Source organism: Balaenoptera acutorostrata, chromosome 19 (assembly GCF_949987535.1).
Source record: "Balaenoptera acutorostrata chromosome 19, mBalAcu1.1, whole genome shotgun sequence".
In the NCBI taxonomy this organism is placed as follows: Eukaryota; Metazoa; Chordata; class Mammalia; order Artiodactyla; family Balaenopteridae; genus Balaenoptera; species Balaenoptera acutorostrata.
Window position 1 is genome coordinate 51,137,988 of NC_080082.1, and position 26,405 is coordinate 51,164,392.

The 26,405-nt window shown below is 42.2% G+C and overlaps 2 protein-coding genes and 1 non-coding gene across 6 annotated transcripts in view; 1 reads left to right on the forward strand and 2 right to left on the reverse strand.

Annotated features, from left to right (window-relative positions):
- The first annotated feature begins 2,213 nt into the window (after positions 1-2,213).
- Positions 2,214-5,630, forward strand: LOC103009730 (heterogeneous nuclear ribonucleoprotein U-like protein 1). Its single transcript, XM_057533278.1, is given in 3 exon segments — positions 2,214-2,597; positions 2,600-2,696; positions 2,698-5,630. Coding segments are annotated over 3 exon segments (2,424 nt in total). The 5' UTR covers positions 2,214-2,407; the 3' UTR covers positions 4,835-5,630.
- Positions 5,631-11,514: 5,884 nt separating this feature from the next.
- On the reverse strand, positions 11,515-11,587 carry TRNAW-CCA (transfer RNA tryptophan (anticodon CCA)). The gene has a single exon. It is a non-coding gene; the product is annotated as a tRNA-Trp (tRNA).
- A 5,254-nt stretch (positions 11,588-16,841) lies between these two features.
- The window catches only part of ZNF793 (zinc finger protein 793), a 35,824-nt gene continuing 26,260 nt past the window's right edge, over positions 16,842-26,405 (reverse strand). For 2 of the 4 annotated variants that reach the window (XM_007166796.2, XM_007166794.2), the window contains 3 exons: positions 24,295-24,421; positions 23,679-23,774; positions 16,842-20,464 (listed from right to left, as the gene is read on the reverse strand). In XM_007166796.2, the coding sequence (XP_007166858.2) occupies positions 19,482-20,464; positions 23,679-23,774; positions 24,295-24,328 (1,113 nt within the window). In that variant the 5' untranslated portion in view covers positions 24,329-24,421 and the 3' untranslated portion in view covers positions 16,842-19,481. Of the gene's footprint in view, positions 20,465-23,678; positions 23,775-24,294; positions 24,425-26,405 lie in introns of all 4 variants that reach the window. The other 2 variants (XM_007166795.2, XM_007166793.2) reach the window with 1 other exon arrangement.

A 26,405-nucleotide genomic window follows, 5' to 3' on the forward strand; every position in this document is an offset into this window, starting at 1 on the left:
ATTGGATTTTTAATATATTCTTATAACATATATTCACCATTTTACATATGTCAACATACATGCAACCTGATCTCAAAATGAGTTGTTACCCCATCTGCTGTGATGTCACTGCTATCATCACTACCATTCTGTCCACATTCCAAATATTTAGCGATCCAGAAAACACCAGTCACCTATAGTTTAATGCATCTCACCATTGCCACGCACTTTGCAAAATATTTTGTTAAAAACAAAACAGTATGTTACATTCTATAATAAAATGAATGTGGATATAATGAGTGACTTTAGGAGTTACCTCCAAATACTATGTCTGCATCTTAGCAATAGCCTTATAATCCCACATCCTATAATGCACAGCAGCATATTAACTGTGCAGTTAAAAAAAAGAGACAGAACTCCCACTTAACTGGTTTATCCAAGTGTGATCCAAACTAATTTGAACATGAAGTCGTATTTGCTCCTAATTACTGGTAACATTTTTGGGAAGTGTATATGTTTGGGAACTGTTCGGGTTTTTATTTTGTTTTTTGGCTAAAATCATGAATCAAAGAATGAAATTAAAGAAATCATTACAGGTAAGCTAGGAATTTGGGGATGGAGTATTTTCCATCTCCCTAATATCAGGCGCTACAGGATGCCGGACACAACTGTAAGCCATCAAAAATATTAAGATCGCTGATAAAGGTAAATACATGGATAAATATAAAAACAGTATTAATGTAATTTTGATTTGCAAAATTTGGGGAGTTTTTTAAACAAGATTTAAAAACAAATGCATAAAAATAATTGTAAATCTAGGTTAAAGTATACACAATATATAAAGATTCAGTTTGTGATATCAATAACATAAAGAGAAGGAGCCAACTGTAAAGGAATAGAGCTTTAGTATGCAATTGAAGTTGGTATCAATTTAAAATGGATTGTTGTAACTTTAGGATGTTATATTTAATTCCTCTGGTAACCACAAAGAAAATATTTATAGAATACACACAAAAGGAAATGAGGAGGGAATCGAAACGTGTCACTACAAAAAATCAACTAGAGATAAGACTTCTAGTTTCTAGTCCATAACAAGCTTGGAAGTCATCAATCCGTTATAACAACAAGTAAAAAGCAGAATGAACTGAAAATCAACTCTTGCGTAGATCCATCAGAGAATTAAGGTCACAGGGTAAACTGCTGCCCACAGACAGGTGGATACAGAGAATCACAACTTACCAGAGCATAGGCACATTAGCAGAAACCTCTGTGGGAACCAGTACAGAAGATGGAAAACCTAAACTGTAATGGACAAATTGCAGGAGGCTCAGTGTGGACAAATCTGAGAGTTAAATGCTCCAAGGGGGTCTGAGTCTTTAAGAAGCCCCTGCACTTTTATGAGCTTTACCTCCAGGAGCCCAATCAAGTCCTCATAGTGAGGACTGGAGAAAACTCCCCATTGTGTTTCTGGCAGAGAGAGGGGGAAAGTCGCTATTTTGAAATATTCTCAAAGCATTCTGTTCTTAATAAGGCATGCCACAAAGAGAAACTATTGTACCAGAGCCTAAAACCTACTGAGGTTTCATTAGTGTCTAACCAACCTGAGGGAAAAGAAATGCTCAGCTCCAGCCCACTCTAGCCATCCTGTCCCACCTGAGGGAGGGAGGTAGACTGAGAGACACTGGCAAAGTTCACAGTCCAGTGGCAGTTTCACCAAGACTGAATCTTAATCACAGGACTATAGAACATAACCCCTCCCCCTACACCTTATCACCACATCACTAAAGGTCTTACCAGTGTTCCTTTTACCCAGCACATGAAGTCTAGGTTTAAACAAAAACAAACAAAACAACAGAGACAATTAATAGAAAACAGTAACAAATATGATAGGTATTAATCCAATTATATCAATAACCACTTTACATATCAAAGATAAAATCAAAAATAGAGGAAAGTGGGGCTTCCCTGGTGGCGCAGTGGTTAAGAATCCGCCTGCCAATGCAGGGGACACAGGTTCGAGCCCTGGCCTGGGAAGATCCCACATGCCACGGAGCAACTAAGCCCGTGCGCCACAACTACTGAGCCTGCGCTCTAGAGCTCACATGCCACAACTACTGAGCCCGCATGACACAACTACTGAAGCCCAGGCGCCTAGAGCCCATGCTCTGCAACAAGAGAAGCCACTGCAATGAGAAGCCCGCGCACCGCAACAAAGAGTAGCCCCCGCTCGCCACAGCCAGAGAAATCTCACGCACAGCAACAAAGATCCAACACAGCCAAAAATAAAAATAAAAAATAAATTTAAAAAAAAACAGAGATTGGAGTGGGCCCCCCCTTTCCCCCTTTGCCTCCTGACAGGAAAGGTTTAAGGGGGACTGGGCCCTGGGAGGCCGGGCCGGGCTCAAGGGCCGCCCCGGGGGCCCGGGCCATGGATGTACGCCGACTGAAGGTGAACGAACTTCGCGAGGAGCTGCAGCGCCGTGGCCTGGACACTCGTGGCCTCAATGCTGAGCTTACTGAGCGGCTGCAGGAGGCGCTGGAGGCCGAGGAGCCCGTCGACGAGCAGGAGATCGAGGCCGACGACGAACCAGGGCGACCCGGGCACAACAATGAGGAGATGTCATGGACAATATTACCATGCAGAACCAATTCTATGAGATGCAGGTCATCAAGAAAGAGAACGAGTCAGGCTACGAGAGGAGAACGCTGGAAATGGACCTATCGCCCAGTAGAAGTGAAGACAGAGATGAGGCAAGAGGCACCCACCAGCTTCCTCCTGCCCGAAGCATCTCAACTCAAACCAGACAGACAGCAGTTCTAGAGTCACAAGAGGCCTTATGAAGAAAACTGGGGATGGGGGTATTGCGAGCACCGAGAGGATAAGAGGGGCTGCTCTCCTCAGCCTCCTGCTGAAGAGGATGAAGATGACTTTGACGACACCCTTGTTGCCATCGACACATATAACTGCGACCTCCACTTCAAGGTGGCCTGAGACCGGAGTAGTGGCTACCCACTCACAACTGAAGGTTTTGCATACCTGTGGTCAGCAGCCTGTGCCAGCTATGGGGTCGGAAGGGGCCGTGTGTGCTTTGAGATGAAGATCAATGAGGAAATCTCTGTGAAGCATCTTCCATCTACAGAGCCCGACCCACACGTTGTCCGTATTGGTTGGTCCCTGGATTCCTGCAGCACTCAGCTAGGCGAAGAGCCTTTCTCCTATGGCTATGGAGGCACTGGGAAGAAGTCCACCAATAGCTGGTTTGAAAACTACGGAGACAAATTTGCAGAGAATGATGTGATTGGCTGCTTTGCGGACTTTGAATGTGGAAATGATGTGGAACTTTCCTTCACCAAAAATGGGAAGTGGATGGGCATTGCCTTCCGAATCCAGAAGGGAGCCTTAGGGGGTCAGGCCCTCTACCCTCATGTCCTGGTGAAGAATTGTGAAGTGGAGTTCAGCTTCGGGCAGAGGGCAGAGCCCTACTGTTCTGTCCTCCCAGGCTACACCTTCATCCAGCACCTTCCCCTGAGTGAGCGAATCCAGGGCACTGTTGGACCAAAGAGCAAGGCAGAGTGTGAGATTCTTATGATGGTGGGCCTGCCTGCCACCGGTGAGACCACATGGGCCATGAAACATGCAGCCTCCAACCCCTCCAAGAAGTACAACATCCTGGGTACCAATGCCATCATGGATAAGATGCAGATGATGGGCCTACGCCATCAGAGGAACTACGCTGGCTGCTGGGACGTCCTGATCCAGCAGGCCACCCAGTGCCTCAACCGCCTCATCCAGATCGCTGCCCGAAAGAAACGCAACTATATCCTAGATCAGACAAATGTTTATGGGTCAGCCCAGAGACGAAAAATGAGACCATTTGAAGGCTTCCAGCGCAAAGCTATTGTAATTTGTCCCACTGATGAGGACCTAAAAGACCGAACAATAAAGCAAACCAACGAAGAAGCGAAGGATGTCCCAGATCACACGGTCTTAGAAATGAAAGCCAACTTCACGTTGCCAGATGTTGGGGACTTCCTGGACGAGGTGCTGTTCATTGAGCTGCAGCGAGAGGAAGCAGACAAGCTGGTGAGGCAAAACAATGAGGAAGGCCACAAGGCTGGGCCATCCCCTGAAAAGCGCTTTGACAACCGAGGCGGTGGCAGCTTCTGGGGCCTCGGGGGTGGCGGCAGTTTCCAGAGCTATGACAACCGAGGTCCCCCCGGGGGAAACAGAGGAGGCTTCCAGAATCAGGGAGGAGGCAGTGAAGGAGGCAGCTACCGAGGAGGTTTCAACCACAGTGGAGGTGGTGGCGACAACCAGAACGGCTGGGGTAGCGACAGCCGGGATAACAACAACTCCAACACCCGAGGCAGCTACAACCAGGCTCCCCAGCAACAGCACCCACCACAGCAGCCTCCACCACTACCCAGCTACAGCCCTGCTTGGAACCCCCCAGGGGCCGGCAGCTACACTAAGAACAGCAACATCCCTGGCTCGAACGCCAATACCAGCACCCTTACTGTCAGCAGCTACAGCCCTCCACAGCCGAGTTACAGCCAGCCACCTCCCTACAACGAGGGAGGTTACAGCCAGGGCTACACAGCTCCACCACCTCCACCTCCGCCACCACCTGCCTACAACTATGGCAGCTACGGTGGCTACAACCCAGCCCCTTACACCCCTCCGCCGCCCCCCACTGCACAGACCTACCCTCAGCCCAGCTATAACCAGTGCCAACAGTATGCCCAGCAGTGGAACCAGTACTATCAGAACCAGGGCCAGTGGCCACCGTACTGCGGGAACTACAACTACGGGAGCTACTCCGGGAACACACAGGGGGGCACAAGCACACAGTAGCCAGTGTGTCCTGGAGGCCTCTGCCAGCTTCCTCCACCAGCGCCCACCTTGGCCCCGCTTGTCCACCCCCACTGGGTCACGTGGTGCTGGGGGACGGGTCCTCCCAGGGCTGCCTCCCTTCCAAGGGGCTCTTCCCCCACACAGGGCCGGGCATTTTCCTCTGGATTCAAACAGGCAACAATGACCTTTTATTTTGTTTGTCCCCCCACCCCCATCCTCTTCCTCTTCCTCCCTTCCTCCTTTTTGACTAAAGACCCTCCTCCCTTGGTCGTACAGTGAGGCTACAGGGCTGTGGGGAGGGCCCCTTCCTGTACTCTGGTCCCAGCCCTGCTCCAGCCCCTCAGCTTCCCAGATTCTCATGCAGTTGGTTGTAAATTCTTCCAGGAGCTGTTTTACTGTCTACTTTTCAGGATTTAAAAAAAAAAATCAAAAACTTAAAAACACACACAAGTTTTAAAAAGCAAAATGCAGTGGGAGGAAGAAGCAACAGATTTTTTTTTGGTAATTATGCTTCTTTTTTTTTAATTTTTAGAATTTGTCCCTTTTTACTGTGGGTCGGCTCTTGATATTTCATCAGGATAACCATTTCTTTGCTGAGTTCAGGTGACCGAGGAAGAGCCACACCCTCAAAACAAAACACACACAAAACAAAACCACAGAATCATCTTTAACCTAACTTTTTACACAATGTCTCAGTTTCCCGTAACTTTGCACACAAGCTTCTGTGTTGAGTTGAATTGTACCTGCCTTTTGTATTTGGAGAGAGTGTGACTATTGAACTTGAAACCTTTTATTCTGTGCGTCTTGGTAGTTTCTGGTGGGATTAATCGGGTGAGAGGGAAGAAGGGAGTTGGGGGGCTCCTTCCTTTCAGAACATGAAGTTTCTCACTGCCTCCTCTCCAGAGGTCTCCCAGGTGCCAGACCTAAAGGTTTTTCCTACAGTGATCCTCTGATTATTTTTACTTCCCCTTGACCCATATGTTTTAACAGGACTTTAACAAACTGTGCTTATTAAGAAATGTGTTTGCCCTGTTTTGTTTTGTTTTTGTTTTGTTTCAATAAATGACATGGCACCTCCTAGCAGGAAGGAAGCAAGGTTTCAACCCTGATTTAAAAAAAAAAAAAAATAGAGAAAAGTATAGCATGCTAACACTAATCAAAAGAAAGCTGGAGCAGCTATATTAATTTTAGAGGAAGCTGACTTCAGATTAGGGAAAATTATCAGGGATAAAGAGAGCCATTACATAATGATACAGGTGTAACAAAGCAGTAGTAATCTTTATATGTACCTAACAATGGACCATCCAAATATGTGAGGCAAAAACTTTTAGAACTACAAGGAGAAATAAATAAATCCACTATTATAATTGGATTCCTTCAACACCCTTTTTTTAATAATGGAAAATCGGTAAGGACACAGTTGACTTCTAGCCCCATCAATCAACTGGATATAATTGATATCTATAGACTACTTCTTCCAACAACAGTAGAATACACATTCTTCTCAATTTTACAAGGAACACTCACCAAGATAAACACAGCAAGCATCTGTGGCCTTAAAACATACCTTAACAAACTTAAAAAAACAGAAACCGTAAAATGTATGCTCTCGCACCACAGTGGAACTGAACAAGAAATTAACAACAGAAAGATAGCTGAAAAACCCCAAAATACCTGGAGATTAAACAACACACTTCTAAATGTCACACAAGTCAAAGAAATCTCAGAAATATTAAAATATCTTAAAATGAATAAAAATGAAAATACAGCTTATCAAAATTTGTGGGATACAGTGAAAGCAGATCTTAGAAGGAAATTTATAGCATTGAATATATATATTAGAAAAGAAGAGGGCTTCCTTGGTGGTGCAGTGGCTAAGAATCCACCTGCCAATTCAGGGGACACTGGTTCAAGCTCTGGTCCAGGAAGATTCCACATGCCACAGAGCAACTAAGCCCGGGAGCCCGCAAGCCACAACTACTGAGCCCACATGCCACAACTGCTGAGGCCCGTGCACCCAAAGCCTGTGCTCTGCAACAAGAGAAGCCACCGCAATAAGAAGCCCATGCACCGCAATGAAGAGTAGTCCCTGCTCGCGGCAACTAGAGAAAGCCCACGTGCAGCAACGAAGACCCAGCGCAGCCAAACAATAAAAATAAAAATAAATAAATAAGACAGGGGTTGATGCTTCGATGTTACATCCTGGGGCTCCAATTCTGGAGGCGTCTATTGTCCCCATTTTACATGCCATAAAACTGAGGCCTGCCCTGGGATCCCAGAGCTTGTAAGCAGCTCTTTTTAAATCCCAACTATATCTCATTTTACTCTACCCTTTACAACTAAATCTTACTTCCTCTGAGTACAAAATGAGTGCATGATTCATGACACCTATTTATACCAAGAAAAAGGACTAGAGCTTGAGCTTGTTAACTCTTGGCTTCTCCTGTGGCTCAGAACGTGGCCTTGTGCAAATCACATCACTTAATTCATTCAGGAAATACTGCCTGAGTTCCTGCTGAGTGCTGGACACTTCTAGAAGCGGGGCCCACAGCAGTGAACAGGACAGATGGGTCTCAATAGCTTATGTTCTAGTTGAGCAATAGACAACGTTAAACTTTTAAAACACAGGTGAGTGCTCTAATGAAAAGACAGTATAAAGAGATGGAGAGAGATAGGGTGAGGGGTGCAGAGGCAAATCATGCAATGGTCTGAGTAAAACAATAGAATCAGTTAGCTGTGATAATTAGTAGTAATTAATAGTAGAACAAATTAAACATACTTTATGCAAGGAAGAAACCCCAGTATTTTATGTTTCTTTTTTTCCTCTGATACATCAGTTTAACTTTTTAAAAACTCTCCATTGGATATTTAAAATCTGTGGGCTATGTTAATGTATAGTCTACAGTATATAAGTTTAAGACTCAAAAGGAGAACATAAATGCAATAGGGCTAATGAAAAAGATAATACCTATATTTAATTTTAAAAATGAAATATTTCTGTCTCATGATATAGTGGGATGTTTTCACTCTGTTGCCTTTGTCAATAATATTTCTCTGAACTGCCTGTGGCCTTCAAGACATACTTCTTTTCTTGTATGAACAGTAGTGGTAAAACTGACTACATACAAAATTCACTTTGACTTGGAGCTCTGCTCCTATCAAGCCCACGTTATGCTAATTCCTGGTGTCACCCCAATTTGATGACAGCAAGCCAAATATCTTCTAAACAAAAGCATATGAGCATGGGATACTTAATGATTTTACCTACTAGCAACAGCAGGTTTTTAGATTTGGATGAATTCATTTCCAGCTCTCTAAAAATGTCTATCCACTTTGTATCTAACAGGCTTATGTTAGTAAAGCAGCTGTTTGCTGGGTCTTGGATCTATAAATTCATCAGAGGCTATCCATGTCTAAAATGTCCACAATTTTTAAGCACTTCAATGTTTGAATGTCACTGTAAGTTAACCTCTCTCAGGGAAAATGAGAAAGGTAATTTGAACTTGTGAAATTGAAGTTAACAGTTTAAGTTTCAGTCAAGAAATTGAGAATGTTCTATTTAACCAGATCATCAAACAGTTCTGGAGAAACAACATATAACTTTTGTTTTACTATAATCATTTTCTCCATTCTCATCCTCATTCTCCAAATTAGAGAAGGACATGCTTCTTCCACACTTGGAAAATATAATTGTACAGTAAGACATTTTAACATCTTTTCTATGGCTAGCATCAATAGCAATCTGGTAGGCATATGTCTAAGGAGGCCATCTCTGTCCATTTCTTTAAAGCTTAAAATCTTACCAAGTGCTTCTACATGTTTTGAAGAAATCGAGAAATAACCAAAACCTTTCATTGTGAAAGCCTCAGTATTCAGATAAGCAAATCACATCCCCTTTTTTTGCAGTGTTGCAGATAAAATCTTTTAATTTTCTTTTTTTATAAAGATTTTTTTGATGCGGACCATTTTTAAAGCCTTTATTGAATTTGTTACAATATTGCTTTTATTTTCCGTTTTGGTTTTTTGGCCACGAGGCATGTGGGATCTTAGCTCCCCGACCAGGGATCGAACCCACACCACCTGCATTAGAAGGCGAAGTCTTAACCACTGGACCGCCAGGGAAGTCCCTAATATCTTTTAATTTTCTTTGGTGAAAAGTTTAGGGACTGAATGGAATTCACCAAAATTACATCTACATTGTCTGCCAAATGTGCAGACAGATGAACAAAATCTAGTTATTAATTGAACAAGATATCAACACCCTTTCGTTTTATGTTTGTGTGGGTGTGGTTTCATTAAAATCTTCATAGAAATCAAGAAGATGATTTGAAACTCCATTTTTCGAGTACCTAAGAACTAGGGGGAATTTTTTTCTTACAATGACTCCACATACCACTTGATAAACTGTAGAAAGCTGATAATGATGGCTGGCAAGATCTGACAAAATAGGCTTTAGACTGTAAGAGACCAACATATCTTGTCAAAATTTCCCCTTTAGCTTGCCCACGGGACGTTTTAGCTGCAAGCTCTGAGTTCAGAAAATTAACTGTACCTGAACTGTACCTGGTTTCACAGAGCAGTCAAAGGAATGATGATGATGTGTGTTTGGTATACCTAAGCCAATTCACCACCACTATTTTTATTGGTGTCTTTGGGGGAGCTGAAAAACCTTGACGAAGTTAAAAGTACTTACCTGTCTTGTCCCAGACTTGTGAGATTGTCACCGTGTGTACTTTTACATACCTTTCTCCCGAATACTCAATCCTAAATTCTTTTCTCCATATTGTTCAGTATTCTCTGTTTTGGTTATTTATCTCCCTAATCCATGTGTCCTTCCATTTGTCATTAAAAGAACACATTCATTTAGCCTTTTTTTGGTCTGGGTTATGCTGGTGTTGGTATTGTAACCATTCTTTTCATTATCTAAAATCTTAGAAAACATTATCACAGTATTCACAATGTCAGAAGTTAAAACTAGCACTACTTGATACAAAGCACGAGTTAATCCACAGGCACAGGCAAAGACAGTTACGGCTCCTAATTACAACACACCTAAGTTGCATTACTCAGAGTGCTGCATCAATGAATGATTCCTTATTGTGAACTACCAATCATGGTTATCAACAGCAGCAGTCAGGGGCAGTATGGAAGGCAGAAAATCTCTGCTGTATCCATTTGACACTAAAATCTGTTGCTTTCAGCAGTTCCTATTCTGGGGGCCACCATATCAGTTTTCTACTTTACCCACAACCTTTGCACCCATTGTAAAAACTGGGACTTTGCATGTCCCGAGGAGTGGTTTCCCGGGAAGCAGGTGTTTCAGTGCTAAAACCGGGGTAGCCCTGGGAAAACCAGGACAGTTTGTCACCCTATAAGTAGTCTTGACTACATCTTGTCCACCACCTCCCCTTTCCCCTACCTCCCGACCCTGCCAGAGCTGCCCTCACCCCAAGCTCAGCCAGTCACCTTCCCTCTCCTGGCAGTCTGAAATCTGGAAGGGAGACATGCCTAGCCTGGGAGCTGCCGCAGTATAGAAGGTTCAAGCATTCCCAAAACAGCCCTAGCTGATTATTAGATAATTCTTGGTTGTCCAGGGTTTTCTTCAACCCACTCCTTACCCTAGTATTCTGGTTAATTGCCTTTTCTGCTGAAGGTAGCCAGAGTTGGTTTCTTTAGCTTTCAGACAAGAGCATCTTTACTACTGCAGTAGTATTGCTTTTGCTGATGTCCTTTCTATATCCTGTTGATTTGTGTCAGATCCTGGGTTCCGTGACACCAAATGGATATTCAGGTGTGGTTTAAAACTAAGATGGCTCTTAGTGATTTCCCGAATAATGGCAAGGAGGTTGGGTGTTTGTACCTTTGCAATTGCTGAAGAGGGACTCAGCTGTGAGTTGTCAGCAGCCAACAATCCCAGCAGCTAGGGGGATGAGTGCTTTGGCCCTGAAAGGGAGAGAGATGGGTGGCACACCTCAGTATTCACTATACTTTATCTCTATTCAATATCACATTAAAAAAAAATTGTACCACTATAATATTTTAAATTGTTAGTAAGATCAGGTTTGTTTGTTTTTTTAAAGTACATAAATATTTAGAAGTTTTTGCCAGTATATATCTTCTAAGAGTTTATTCCACATATAAAGTGAACAATCAGATATAACATTCATTTCACAACTCTTTCATTTTCCCATATTGTGTTTTTTCCTTCAGAATTTTTTACACAATCTGTATCAGTAATTGTTAATTTGTCTCATGATTACTAATAAGCAGAATTCTATTTTTAAACCTGCAATTATGGTAACTTACCATCAGTCACTCATCCAGTAAGAGTGGATGAATTCAACCTCTGGCATTCTGGTCTCCAAACCCAAGCTATGGGGTAGTGCTTCTTAAACTTTCATGTGAACAAGAATCATCCAGGAATCAGTGAAAATACAGGTTCTGATTCAGGAGGTCTGGGGTGGGACCAGAGAATCTCTTTCAAATAAGCTGCCATAGGGCTAGTCTGAGGACACCTTAGGAGCAGTGAGGTTCTAAAGCAGGAATTAATAAATTACAGCCCACAGACTAAATCAGCCTGCTGCTTGGTTTTGTTTTGTTTTAATATTATTTATTTATCTGGCTGTGCCGGGTCTTAGTTGTGGCACACAGGATCTTTAGTTGTGGCAAGCAGGATCTAGTTCCCTGACCAGGGATCGAACCTGGGCCCCCTGCATTGGGAGCATGGAGTCTTAACCACTGGACCACCAGGGAAGTCCCTTCGTTTTGTATGGCTAAAAATAGATTTCATAATTTTATTTTATTTATTTACTTTTTTGGCCGCACTGGTGGCATGTGGGATCTTAGTTCCCTGACCAGGGACTGAACCCTTGCCACCTGCAGTGGAAATGCAGAGTCTTAACCACTGCATGGCCAGAGAAGTCCAAGATTTCATAATTTTAAGTAGTTAAGATAAAATCAAAAAGAATAAATATTTTGTGATATGTGAAAATTACATGAAACACAAATTTCAGTGTCTGTAAATAAGGTTATTAGAACACAGCCATGCTCATTTGTTTATGTAATGTCTGTGGTTGGTTTTACACTACAAGGGCAGAGTTGAGTAGCTGTGACAGACTGTAGGGCCAGGCCTGCAAAGCTGAAAATACTGTCTGGCTCTTCACCAAGCTCTAAAGCACTAAATCTGCTGTTTCAGAGGTGATTAACACTTCCTAGCGAGAAAGGGGGATTAGCTGTTGAGTTACTTCTGGTTCTGGGTTTAACAGATTTGCAAAGTCTATTAGAAAGAAGAGGAAACAAGGTTTTGAGGAGAAAGGACAGAGAAAGTGAATAAAGAACTGGGAGGTAAAAGTTTCTTGAGATTAAAAGGGCTTTGCAGAAGGGTTTGGGTTATACAAGTGCATGCATTTGTTTAAATTCAGCAAATGTACACTTATAAAATATTCCGATTTCTTCAGCTTACTTGGAAATGAATGAAAAATTGAGATGGACTGATGAATGGATAGATGGAAAGATAAAAAAGCAAATAGGGTAAAATGTTAATGGTGGTATATGAGTATTCACTCGACAATTCTTCCAACTTTTCTGTATATTTGGAAGTTTTCATAATACAAAGTTAGAGGGGTAACGGGAAGAGAACGTGAAGAAGGTTACAAACGGGCTGATCTTGGGGTAACTTCTGAGGAACTGACTCTTGTGTAGGGCATTTTTACTGACTTCCAAGGGAGGACCTCCGCTTCCATTGCTCCTGCACTAAGAGACCCAGAGAATTTTAAGCATCAACACACACAGTGACTGCCATGGCAAGGCAACTCACTCAGGTGTTAACAGATTACCCAGGACACTCCCCTCTACCCAGGGCTGGCTTCATGGGCATGCAACCTGTATAGCTGCAGACAGCCCCACACTCAGAAGGTACCACACTTGGTTTAACGCTCTGCTGTTGCTGTCTTGAAGTTTGTGGTAATTTTTGAACAAGAAGCCCCACGTTTTCATTTTGCCCTAGGTCCACAAATTATGTAACTGGTCCTGCCCCAACTCTCTCCTTCCGACCTACCGGACATATCTGAAAAAAACAGTGCATCTGAAGTCTCACATCAGGATGGCTCCTGATGAAAAAGCCCCTTAGACCATTAAAATATGCCAGTAATAGATTATACTTAGAGTTTGAAAGCAGGCATGGTTTTTAAATAAATTCAGGGGGACGATTTTCACATTAATGCTTCACATGTGTGATAGGACTTTTTTGGAAGATCAGGTTTATTACACAAATTAAGGTATGTAAAATACATGGATACTTTCGAATAGTCAATATATAGATATTAAAAATTAAAATAAAATATTAAAATAACAATTGTTTATTTCATTGTAAAAAATTGTTTTAAAGATTTATTTCTTGCCCTGTTAGTTACTTATTGAGATGTTATTGACATACAATAAACTGCACATATTTAAAGTGTACAGTGTAATAAGTTTCAACATATACCTACACACGTAAAACCATCACAACCAATATTTGATCATACCCATCACTCCAAAAGGTTACTTGTGCTACTTTGTAACTCTCCCTCCCACACTGGGCAAAACTCCATCCCCCAAACAACCACTGATCTGCTTTCTATATAGAGTTTCATATAAACGGAATCATACAGAATGTACGCTTTTGGGGACTTCCCTGGCCATCCAGTGGTTAAGACTCAGCGCTTCCACTGCCGGGGGCACAGGTTTGATCCCTGGTCAGGGAACTAAGATCCTGCAAGTTGCGCCCTGCGGAGGAAAAAAAAAAAATCTGGCTTCTTTCACTCAGCATAATTAGTTTGAGACATCCATATTGTTGTATGTATGAATAGTTATTCCTTTTTATTGCTGAGTAGCATTCCACTGTATACCATACTTTGTTTATTCATTCATCTATTGATGGACACTGTATTATTTCCTGTTTTGGGCTATAACAAATAAAGCTGCTATAGACATTTGTGTACAGTCTTTGCAGGTGGGTCTATGGTGGTGAGGCAGGTAGCTGCGCCCATTGGCCCCCTGGGGGCAACCATTATCAAGGATATTTCTGGCAATTCCCCAATCTTTTTCTGGCCCAGTTTTTGCTTGTAGGTAGGATAGGCGACTGATACCGACCTGCTCCCATCCTTTCTTCAGGGACTCCAGCTCTGGCGCTGCCACTTCTGCAGCAATAGAACAGCCAGCGTCTCCTCTTAATCACCTGTTGTCGGTCATAAGAAAAATAGCAGCGCCCTGCAACCAGTTTTTATTAGCGTTAAGGTAGGGCATCCTGGGCGCCACCATTTTGGAGGAGGTGCCAGGCATCTTACATTCTGCTTCTGGGTAGGGAAACCAAAGAGGCCATGGCAAGGGGGTACCTTCCAATAAGTGCAAAAGGCACTTGGGCTCTGGCTTGATGGGGTTGGGAAAGAGGCCCTGGGTGGACAAAGATTTGGGAAAGGGCAGGGCAAGGGGAAAGAAGCCGCAGTAAGGGGGAGTGCAGCTCCAATGGCGCTTCCAACCTGACCCATAGTCACTATGTGAGACAGTGTTTATTGTTGGTTTAAGTCAGTAAATTTTGGGGGTAGTTTGTTTTTCGGCAATAGATAGTACACCTTCCTTGCTGGTCTCCAACATTCCAGGCACACTCCCTATTTTAGGGTCTTTGCATTTGCTGTTCCCTCTGCCTGGAATAGTTTTTTTTGGGGGGACAGGTGCATTATTAGGTCCCTCATTTCTTTCAGGTCTTTATGCAGAGGTCACTTTGGAGGCCTTTCTTGGCTACTGTATCTAAAATTTCACTCCCCTCCTGTAATAGGGGAGGCGCAGGCACGACCTATAGCAGTCCCGCTCAGCCATTGGTCAGCACAACAGTGGGCCTCTCCCCTCCCCCTCCTCTGTATAAAAGGAGACCGAATTCGGACTGAGGGAGGATGGTTTTTTGAGACTCTAGTCTGCCATCTTCTTGGTCTGCTAGCTTTCCAATTAAAGTCGTTATTCCTTGCCAGAACAATTCGTCTCCCGATTTACTGGCCTGTCCTACAGTGAGCAGAGTGAGCTTGGGCTCTAACACTCCTATTATTTAATTAATTTATTTAGTTATTTAGTTTTTGGGTTTTCTGGCTGCGCCGCATGGCGTGTGGAATCTTAGTTCCCTGACCAGGGATCAAACCTGTGCCCCTTGCAGTGGAAGTGCGGAGTCTTAACCACTGGGCCACCAGGGAAGTCCCGATACTCCTACTATTTTATATACCCTTTCCCTATTTACTTTTTGCTCATTGACAATTATCAGTTTCCCTTTCTGTTTGCTGATGTATCCCCAATGCCAAGAACAGTGCCTGGTTCATGGTAAGCACTCAGAATGCACTTGTGGGTAAATGGATATATTACTTCTATTTAGAGTTCAAGAACTCCCAACAAGCACATCTAGAATCTGTGACTCACTCAGATCTCTGCTCCAGCACAATCGCCTTCCTGACTCCTTCCTACTTTTCAAATCTATTTCCCTGGTGAGGTGGGTAGGTTCTAAGATGGCCTGCAATGACTTCTACCTCCTGGAAGTCTGGAAAGAGAAATCCCCCTTGTGTAATTTCTCCCCCTTGAATGTGGCTGGGAACTGTGACTTGCATCTAACCAACAGAATACAGCAAACGTGACAGGATGTCACTTGCATGATAATATTACATAAGAGTGTAACTTCTGTATTGGTAGCAGACTCCTTATTTGAAGCAAGCTGCTGTCTTGTGAGCTGGACTTTGGAGATGCCCATGTGACAAGGTACTGAGGGTAGCCTCTGGCCCACAGCCAGAATGAAATGGAGGCCCTCAGTCCAACAATTCACAAGGTATTGAATTCTACTAACAACCATGTGATCTTGGAAGCAGCTCCTTCTCTTGTTGAGGATCAGATGAAACCACTGTTCTTGACAACACCATGACTATAGCCTTGTGAGACTTGAACCAGAGGACCCAGCTAAGCTGTGTCTGGACTGACAGAAACTGTGAGATAACAAATGTGGGTTGGCTTAAGCTACTAAATTTGTGATAATTTGTTAGGTAGCACTAGGTAACTAACACACTTAAGTTACCAAAGCTAGAGACCAGTGTTAACAAATGTCATAATTTTTTCTCATTACTATCTGTTCTGTGAGGAGGATGCTTTGTTTCAGGGCTAATGATTAGGTGTGTGATCCATACCACAGCTCCACCCTTGTCTGACCATCAGAATTACTGAGGATGCTTGAACCCTCTGCCAGAACTAATCAAACAGAATCTCTGGGGCCAATATGTTTTTTTAAAAAAAATTCTCTGCAAAGTATCTTGCCCAAGATATTTATTAACTACAAAGGCAGAAATGGCAGATTTAGAGTGGGGAAATCTGACATTGAGCACCTTGACCAAATGATCAAGGTTGACATCACCAATAAGATTTATCACCATCATGTACCCTCTGATATGATGCACTGAAGATGCATCACTTTTGTAATATTAATGCATAACCCAGTTAATCAAACCCAAATTGAGAGATATTCTACAAAATAACTGGCCAGTATTGTTCGAAAGTGTCTAAGTCATGAAACACAAGAAAAGACTGGGGAACTATCATTGTCTGGAGGAGACTAAAGAGAAATAACAGGTAAATGCAATGTGGGATCTGGACTGGATCTTGGGCTAGACGAAGACATCAGTAGGAAGGGCTATAGTTTAATTACTAGTATTATATCAATGTTAATTTCCTGGTTTTGATAATTGTATTATGGTTATATTAGATGTTAACATTAGGGGAAGCTGTGTGAAGAATATTTGGGAACTGTTTTGCAACTTTTTTATAAGTCAAAAATTATTTCAAAATAAAATCAAAAAAATCTCTACTTGAGGGGTTCTCAAAGTATTGCCTTTTGCTCTTTAGATCTACATATTTTCTTTTACTCTGGTGATATCTCAAGGACTGAGCTAGGGGAGAGTCAATAGACCAGGCCAGAGTGCCATCTTGTCAGAAAATAAAAACATTTGCAAGGCCTCATGTATTTCAAAACACTCTTCCCCCCTTTATTTTGTTTTTCAAATTACAAAAGTAACATATGTTTGTAACAAGTAAAACAATACAAAGATATATAAATTAAACAACTACTTACATTTCCATTCCCCACCAGGGTAACCAATGTTAATACCTTGTTTTATATCTATCCCTCCACACTTTTCTCTTTGTTCATATAAACACATACATGCATAAATACACATATACGTGTTTTAATTTTAAAAAATAGATTCATATACATTATTCAGAAATTTTCTCTTTTCACTTAACAATATGCCACAAATATCTCCACAAATTAGTAGAGTTCTAGCTTCCCCCTCAAATTTCTTAATCACATATTTGACATATCATACTTGGTTCAGTTATTTACATAATTTTTCTTTAGGGCTTTCATTTTCCTTCTCTGACTACCCCATTATCCACCTGCATCACCCACCTTCCCCGAACCCAATGTATACTCTTCTATACTTTTCTCCATGCATATAAAATCTTACACAAACATATACGATACATGTTTATCACTCATAAGCACCTAGAAGCATTTTGTAACTGATTTACAAAAACAGAGTCATTTTACACACTTCTCCCTTGCTTTTTTCTCTCAAGAAAACATTGTGGAATTCCATTCAAGTCCACTAGCATAGCTTTAACTTGTCCACCTTAATGGCTATATAAACATCCTATGGAATGGATAACTATAGTTCCTTCCCTCTTCAAGTTTCCCTGCTGATGGGCATTTATTTTGATTCTAGTGTTTTTTGCCACTAGGAACAATTCACAATAAATGTACATGTCCCTTATGTACTGGGGTTTTACTTCTAAGAGAAGATTCCCCAAAGTGGCATAAGTATTTTATTAAGTTATAATAGATGTCAGATTGCTTTTCAAAAGAGCTGTAACAATTCATGTTTCTACCAGCAGTGTCTTAAGAACACCCTTTGTCCTGAGAGCAAAAAGCATTCCTGCTCTTTTTCGTCAGCTTGATTGCATACTGTCATTATAACTTAAATCTGCATTCTCCAACAACTACTGAGGCTAACCTTTTTTTAAAAAAAATAAATTTATTTATTTATTTATTTATTTTTGGCTGCGTTGGGTCTTCGTTTCTGTGCGAGGGCTTTCTCCAGTTGCGGCGAGCGGGGGCCACTCTTCATCGCGGTGCGCGGGCCTCTCACTGTCGCGGCCTCTCCCGTTGCGGAGCACAGGCTCCAGATGCGCAGGCTCAGTAGTTGTGGCTCACGGGCCTAGCCGCTCCGCAGCATGTGGGATCTTCCTGGACCGGGGCACAAACCCGTGTCCCCTGCATTGGCAGGCGGATTCCTAACCACTGCGCCACCAGGGAAGCCCTAACCATTTTTTTGATAAGCCCATCAGCCACTTGGATTTGCTCTTCTCTCAACTGTCCATTCTTTGCCATGTTTTGCTATTGGGTTATTTTCTTTCCTGTCAATACGAAGACCACTCTTTCTCTGATTGGCTCTGCAAATATTTTCCCCCAAATCATTGTTTATTGACTGTTGATGGCATCTTTTGCCATGCAAAAGATTGCACTTTTTAAAAAAAATATATTTATTTATTTATTTATTGGCTGCATCGGATCTTCATTGCTGTGCGGGGGCTTTCTCTAGTTGCGGCGAGCGGTGGCTACTCTCCATTGCAGTGCGTGGGCTTCTCATTGCGGTGGCTTCTCCTCGTTGTGGAGCACAAGCTCTAGGCACATGGGCTCAATAGTTGTGGCTCGCGGGCTCTAGAGCGCAGGCTCAGCAGTCGTGGCACACGGGCCTAGCTGCTCCGCAGCATGTGGGATCTTCCCAGACCAGTGCTCAAACCCGTGTCCCCTGCACTGGCAGGCGGACTCCCAACCACTGCACCACCAGGGAAGTCCGATTGCACTTTTTATGTAGTCAAATATTTATTTTTTTAACAGCTTTTGAGTGTCCTGGGTTGGTAAAGTTAATCTCCCCCAATTCCTAGATTGTACATGTAGTCTCCTTTCATTTTATTTCAAGAATTTTACTGTTATTTTAAAATTTTAAATCTTAAGTCTGCCTGCAGTTTTTTTTTCATATGGTTTGTGCTGTTGGTTCAACTTTACTTTCTTCCTGATTAAAAAGCCAGTTGTGCTAGAAAAGGTGGAGAAAATGTGCTGGTTTAATATGTTAAAGCTTTTTAAAAAAATAGCTGGCCATATTATTATTATTATTGTTGTTGTTGTTTTTTGTATTGTTAGACACCAAAAGACAATGGTGATATTTAGAGTGAAAAAGTTTGGTGAATGGCATTCTACATATGTGCTTGACATTCATAATTTATTAAATTCACATTTATAATTCTAAAATATAAGTAGTGCTTATTATGTGGCTCACTGTGGGACATACCATAATATACCTCTAATTTTCTTCACATATATTTTGTATTCTGTTATCATTTAAACTTTCATAAGCCAGAATGAACAGGTTTATGTTTTATAAAATATTTTCTATAATCTTTAGTATAAAACTTTCTGTCACAATTGGAGCATGACTTGCCTTATGATAAAACACTTGGTCATTAGATCAATGAGATTTCTCCTAAGGATGAATTCCTCCACATATAATGAAACAGGGTATCTTGTTCAAGGCTTTCCTACAATTTTTAGGTTTTCATTCCTGTAAGCATTCTTCCTAGCATGAACTTTCTGATGTCTGCTGAGGTTTGGCTTCTGGTAGAAAGCTTTGCCACATTCGTCGCATCCATAGGGTTTTTCTCCGGTATGAGTTCGCCAATGTTTATTGAGGCATGACTTTTGACTGAAGGATTTTCCACATTCTCTGCAACGATAGGGTCTTTCTCCTGTGTGTATTTTTCGATGTACATTGAGGTATGACTTCTCACCAAATGACTTCCCACATTCATTGCACACAAAGGGTCTCTCTCCTGTATGTGTCCTCTGATGTTCTCTGCGGTGTGACTTCTGGGTGAAGGCTTTCCCACAAAAAAAACACTCAAAGGGTCTTATCCCAGTGTGTATTCTCTGGTGTTTAATGAGGGTTGACTTATGTGAAAAGGCTTTTCCACAGTCAGTGCATCCATATGGCTTCTCCCCAGTGTGACTTCTTTGATGCCTAATGAATTCAGACTTGTAGCAGAAGGCTTTCCCACACTCAGTACAGACATGGGGTTTCTCTGTAGGTGGAACCCTCTTCCGTTTGTACACAAGAGAATTGGTTACTGCTGGTTTATACGTAAGTGCTGGGTTATGGCTGAAAGCTTTCTCACAGTGACTGCATTCCCAGAATTTTTCTCCATTAGGTCTTCTATCATGCTTTGTATGTTGTAATAATTTCCCACATCCATAGCACTCATCTTGCTTTTTTGAATAGTTTCTCTTAAAACCATTCAAGTCTAAATTATGGTTCACACTCTTTCCACAAGAGTCCCAGTTATTAGGGTTTTGAATTGAAGGAAAAAGATCAGTGCTCAGATGTGATATTTTCCCAAACTTATTACATTCATGGCTTCTTTCCTTGGGCAACGTTTTCTTGCTGATGAATGTACCTTGCCTCAAAAGCATGTCTTGCTGTCTCTTCTTCTGGACGTTACCTTGCCAAATGTTTTCTGGAGAAGGTACAGCAAATCTTTCCTTATGAATCTGTTATTATGACCTGGAATAAAACTATTTGAGAAATGCCCTAAAAATTTAAAGGGTGCACAGTATATGAATAGAGAGCATGAATCGTAACTAAAGGCACCAATACAGGGAAAAGTATTATACGAGTATAGAAGATTCAGAAACCGGCACAAATGTAATGGAACATGTCATAGATGATAGAGAGAAATAATTTTGAAGATGAGAAGATATTATAGAGCAGTGGTTGGCAAACATGTTCTTAAAGGACCAGCGACTAGTTTAGGCTTTGTGGGTCATATGGTCTCAGTCACAATTACTTAACTCTCCCATTGTATGGTGAGAACACAGCCAGTATGTAAATGTAAGGAGGGTGCAGCTGTGTTCCAATAAAACTTTATGCACAAAATTAGGTGGCTGACATACAGGCCAAAGTTTGCCGATCCCTGTTACAGAGGAAAGGGGTTTAAATGTCATAAAGCACCTTGTTACCCAATGCATGGTTCTCAATGGTCAGCATCAGCCTCATCTGGGAACTGATATGTAGGCAGATATGCAGAATCTTGGGCCCCACCCCCAAACCTACAGAATCAGAATCTGTATTTTAACAAGTTGCCCAGATGCTTCGTTATCATATTAAGAGTTTGACAAGCACTGTTATAGCAGTCAGAGAGCTTATGTTGAGCTAGTTAGTAATAATATAAATGGCAAGGGCTCTAAGATGAACTAGATAAAAGAAGGAATCAACGAAGCTAACTAGAATTTAAAGCAGGAGCTCTTAACTTGGTATATAGAAATCTGTTCTAACTACAATTGAGCATTTCCTTTGATTATGAATGTGAACAACAAAACACAGTAGTATTAGCTCCTGTAACTGTCCTAGTTTGTGAATAAGGTATTTTCATGTCACACTATAGTTGTCACAGATTTCTCAAAATATGTTTACAATCATCTCTACTTTGAGATCATGACAATTCATTTGACCTGATGGGAGATCTCATAATTTAATGTATAAATAAGGAAGTATATCTACTACTATCACTAATATCATTAACATCATTAATATTTTGATACTGCATTTTCTAACTTTATTTCAGTAATTACTGTATTTTAGTAATTTGTTTCTCATGTAATCTTATGGGTTTTATTTTTTTTTTAATATGTAAAAAAGGGGTCTATTAGCCTTCACCAGAATGGTTAAGAGTTCCATGGCACAAAAATGATTAAGAACCCCTAACTTAAAGACATTCAGGCATGAGGTAATTTGGGTCCAATTTTAGGAGATGTCAGTGGAAAATGAAAAGTAGACAGGAAGATTTAAAGTCATTTCTCAAAGGAAAACCAACAAAACTAGCACATATGCATAGAACAATTAGGGTGACAGAGACAGAAGATTCAAAATGAGCTCATGGTAGCAAAACTCTGGAATGAGAAGTAAGGTGAGGTATATATATGCGTGCACTTGTGTGCATGTTGGGTGGAGGGGAGGTAGCAAGTAGAAAAGAGGATGACTTCAGTTCTTGCTCAACAAAAAACAGGGATAAGTGGACATAACTGTGGAGATGATCCAGACTGGTAAAATGGGGGGTAGGGGAGCCTAGGTGGTACAAGGCGGACAAAAGGTGGCAAAATGGCAAAGAGGACGGTTGTGAGCATCATATGGTCTCAGAATGGACGACTTCTTTAGGGAGTTACATCATTGAGAAGAGAATCAAGTTTGGAAAACAGAAAATGCAGTAGTCCCTTGGAAGGAAAAGGCTGGGCTGCAGGCAGGGAAATAGAGGATACAGAGAACTTAGAAAGGAGGGCTGACTAGATACTTTTTTTTGGCAGTTATTATATAAAATTCTTGAAAGAGGGAAAAGAAAAGCAGTTGATAGCCAGGTTACAATGGTTTCAGGAAGGTTGACGAGCAGTTTCATGAAGCAAAATACACCTCAGAGGGCACCAGAGTGTGATGGTTAAGAATACTGGTTCTAGGGACTTCCCTGGCAGTCCAGTGGTTAAGACTCTGCACTTCCACTGCAGGGAGAGAGGGTTCGATCCCTGGTCAGGGAACTAAGATCCCACATACCGCGCGGCATGGCCAAAAAATTACAAAAAAAGAATGCTGGTTCTAGAGCCTGACCACCTGGGTTCAAATCCCCATTTGGTCCCTTACTTTGTTATATGTTCTTAGACAAGTTTCTTAACCTTTCTGTGATTGTTTGCTCATTTGTAAATGGGGGAATAAAGGCTGGTAATAAACACCTCACAGGTATTGTAAGGGTTGAATGAGTTGATATATGTAAAGGACTGAGAACAGACCTGGCACAAAGTGAGCACACACTGAGTGTTGGCCAGAAATGCTAATGCTATTGCTGCTACTACTACAACCAGTGAAAGCTGGATGGTTGTAATCTCAAAGACATTATTTTGGGGAGAAGCATGAAATGACTTGAATGTTTTTGGGGTTTATATAATATTTAATTCAATTATGTGATTATAACACCAAGTACAAATGGCATAAAGAGATCTAGAAACAGATGGCACTGACTCTTCTTGCTAAACTCATGACTCTATTGGAGAAGCAGAAGTCCAGAGGCATTCTAAAGAGTAGGTTACCAACACTCAGGATACCAGGGATTAATGTTGAGATATTTTATAGAGCTGATGGGAGAGGGGCAGTTATTCTGAAAATTAAATAGAACTGGTTAAGACAGGCCAAACTCAGGCATCTCCTTCACTACCCAACTGTCCCTGTTCACTTCCTGGAATTCATTGCTTCCTCCTCTGTGACTTAGGAAATTAAGGGACTCAGGGATAACAAAAGGGATTAAAGAAAGGATAGGAAGTGAGACTCTGAGTATGGCAGGCAGGTCTGGGGCATTTTACCCAAAAACTGTTAGAATAGAGAATAGGAAGGAATCAGCAAGAACAAGAGAATCACAGAAGCTTATTTGTAAGAATGCCTGAATGTGAAAGAGAAAGTGTACTGATAACCTCAAGAGAGAGACCAAGGATTCTGGAGAAAAGGAGATGGAGCAAGCACACAGGGAGGTGGGATGCATGGAGGCTGAAGGGTCACCAAGAAGGCTGAAGCTCTCAGAGAAATTTGTCCAGCGGCTTTCAAAGCTCTAAGGCTTTTAAAAGCTGGACAATGAACAAAATCCCAAAGGTGCCAGCCTCCCTTAGTATGTCTTTTGCTGGATTTATCATACTTACCGAAACAGTGGCAGCCTGAGCATGACGCCTCACAAATCCATGGTGTTTCTTCCTGCTCCAGCCTGAGGATCACATATGGTTTGGTGCCTTCATAACCTGTTCCAGGGAAATGATCCAGGCCTTGGACTGAGCTCCTTGGTCTTCTCAGGCAGCATTAAAGGCTACACAACAGACACTGTACTTGGGAGGAGACTGTACACACACTTTGTCCAGAACTCAAAAGGAACTAGTAATCCAGGACCACTGAAACTCAAGCCAAGCTCACTGAAGCACACAGTATACAGGTTAGGAATACATACTGTGCAGCTATACTGCTGGGGTTCAAATCCCGCTCTGGCTCTGCTATGTACTGCATGGGTGACACTGGGCAAGTTACTTCACCTTCTCTGCCTCAGTTCCCAAATGTGTAAAATAGTGGTACTAACAGTACCTTCCTCATAAGGCTCTTATGAGGATTACATGAGTTAATATTTTAAAAGTGGCTAAAACAGTATCTGGCACATAGAAAGTATTTGGTACTTCAGAGGTTCTAGGTACTTCAGTTACTTTTAGCAACTGAAAAAGGAAAGGTGGTCATTCAAGCACAATCTAGATTGTGTGGCAGAGCTGTTCTTACCCACTGAGACGAGGTTGCTGTAGGTCTCCAGCATCACATCCCGGTATAGGGCCCTCTGAGCAGGATTCAGCCTGTGCCACTCCTCTTGAGTGAAGCCCACTACCACATCCTTGAATGACACAGGTCTCTGCTGAAGATGAAATGACATTGAGTCATGTGGGGAAAGTGTAGGCAGAGGTGGATGGTTCTGATTTTTTATAATGTTCATAGGTCAGAGCTTATTATGATCATTTATCTAGGATGCTTTTTATATTCCTGGCTTTGGACTATATATGATGGGATTGGAAGCCACTGTCATTTATATTTGGGTCAACACATATTGACTGAAGACTGTGTCTGACCCAGTCCTGGTTGCTGGGGACACAGTCATGGGTGGCACCTGACCTCAAGGAGCTCACAGCCTGGCAGGGAGAGCAATATGTAAGGCCCTCAGGGTGAAAGGGTAAGAGCTGTGATAGCAGGACATCTGGGCTATGGCATGCAGAGAAGTGAATGGTCCACTAAAATTATCAGGGTCTAGTTAGGCTTCAGAGCTAAGGGATATGTGCAGCTGAATCTTCTCTGCAGAGGTGGAAATACTGCCTTCCTTGCAGAGGGAGCAGCATGAACAAAGGCACGGGGGCCAAACAGTGATTTTAAGGATGGCAAGTCACTCAGTTACAGGAGAGAGTACAGAGGCCTGTGAGTGATGAAATGATGGACTTTAAGACAATGAGAAATCTATCAAGGGAGTGGGGTGTGTAGAAAGCACATTCTAGAAGGCATGTGGTGAGTTTCTTGCATTCTGTGTCAAGCTGTACAATGGTAACTCTAAGCAGACTGTGAAAAGTTAAGGATGTACATTGTTTTCTAGAGTAATCACTAAACTCAGTGCAAAGAGGTGTATTGAAGTAAATAAAATTCTAAAAAATATTCAGTTAATCCGCACGAAAACACACACACAAGAGAAAAGAAACAAAGCAAAAGCAGATGGGACAAATAGAAAACTAAATGCTAAAAAGATATAGATCCAATCCTACCAATAATTATATTAAACTATATTAAATTATAAGGTTATTTAATACATGATTAAACACTCCAAAAAGCCAAGAGATTGTTAGACTGGAGAAAAAAAGTAATACTGCCTACAAGAGATACAGAACTCACAGATAGTTTGAAAGTGAATGGATGGAAAGAGAAATGTGGTGGGTGACCTGGAGGGAGAAGAAAGGAAAGACTCTGTACTAACCTAGGTGGAAGATGATGCTCACAAGTAGGATGGAAACAGTGAGACAGAGAAGAACCAATATAAAGAAGAGCAGAACCTGTACCTTAACTGGTCATGGGGTGTGAAGAAGGTGTAAGGGTAACACCCTTACCTTTGTGGTATCTCAAACGCATCTGGGTGACACTGGTCACCAATCTCAATTGCAGCTGAGAAAAACTGCAAAAGCAAAGAGGACGTGGTGTGTTGGGGGACACAAAGGGGGAGACACTCGGCAGGCAGCAGGATGGACATGAGTCATGTCAGGAGCAAGAACAGGAACGGAGCTAAAGCTGTGTGAACCATCAGCACAGAAGTGGTAGCTAAAGTTGTCACACAGTGTGGTCTCTCTCAGCAAGGAGACAGGATGAGCAGAGTACTCAGGCCAGAGGCCCAAGGGACACTAAAACACAAGAGGCCAATGGCAGAAGAGTCCAGCTGGAGACCCAGAGGAGGAAGTTTGGAAAGGAGGCTCCACAGCCTGGCAAGCCTCAGATTACACTGTCCGGGCAGTCAGTCCTCTGGTTTAGGGCACAGAGAACAAATTCTCCAAAGAGCCCAGTGCCCCGGAACCAGATAGCTGCTGAAAGACCCACAGGTACTAACCTAAGAAGGCATCTGTGATATTGTGATATATTAAGAAATATAGGGCTTCCCTGGTGACGCAGTAGTTAAGAATCTGCCTGCCAATGCAGGGGACACAGGTTTGAGCCCTGGTCCGGGAAGATTCCACATGCCGCGGAGCAACTAAGCCCGTGCGCCACAACTACTGCACCTATGCTCTAGAGCCCATGAGCCACAACTACTGAGCCTACGTGCCGCATCTACTGAAGCCCCCGCACTCTAGAGCCCGTGCTCCACAAGAGAA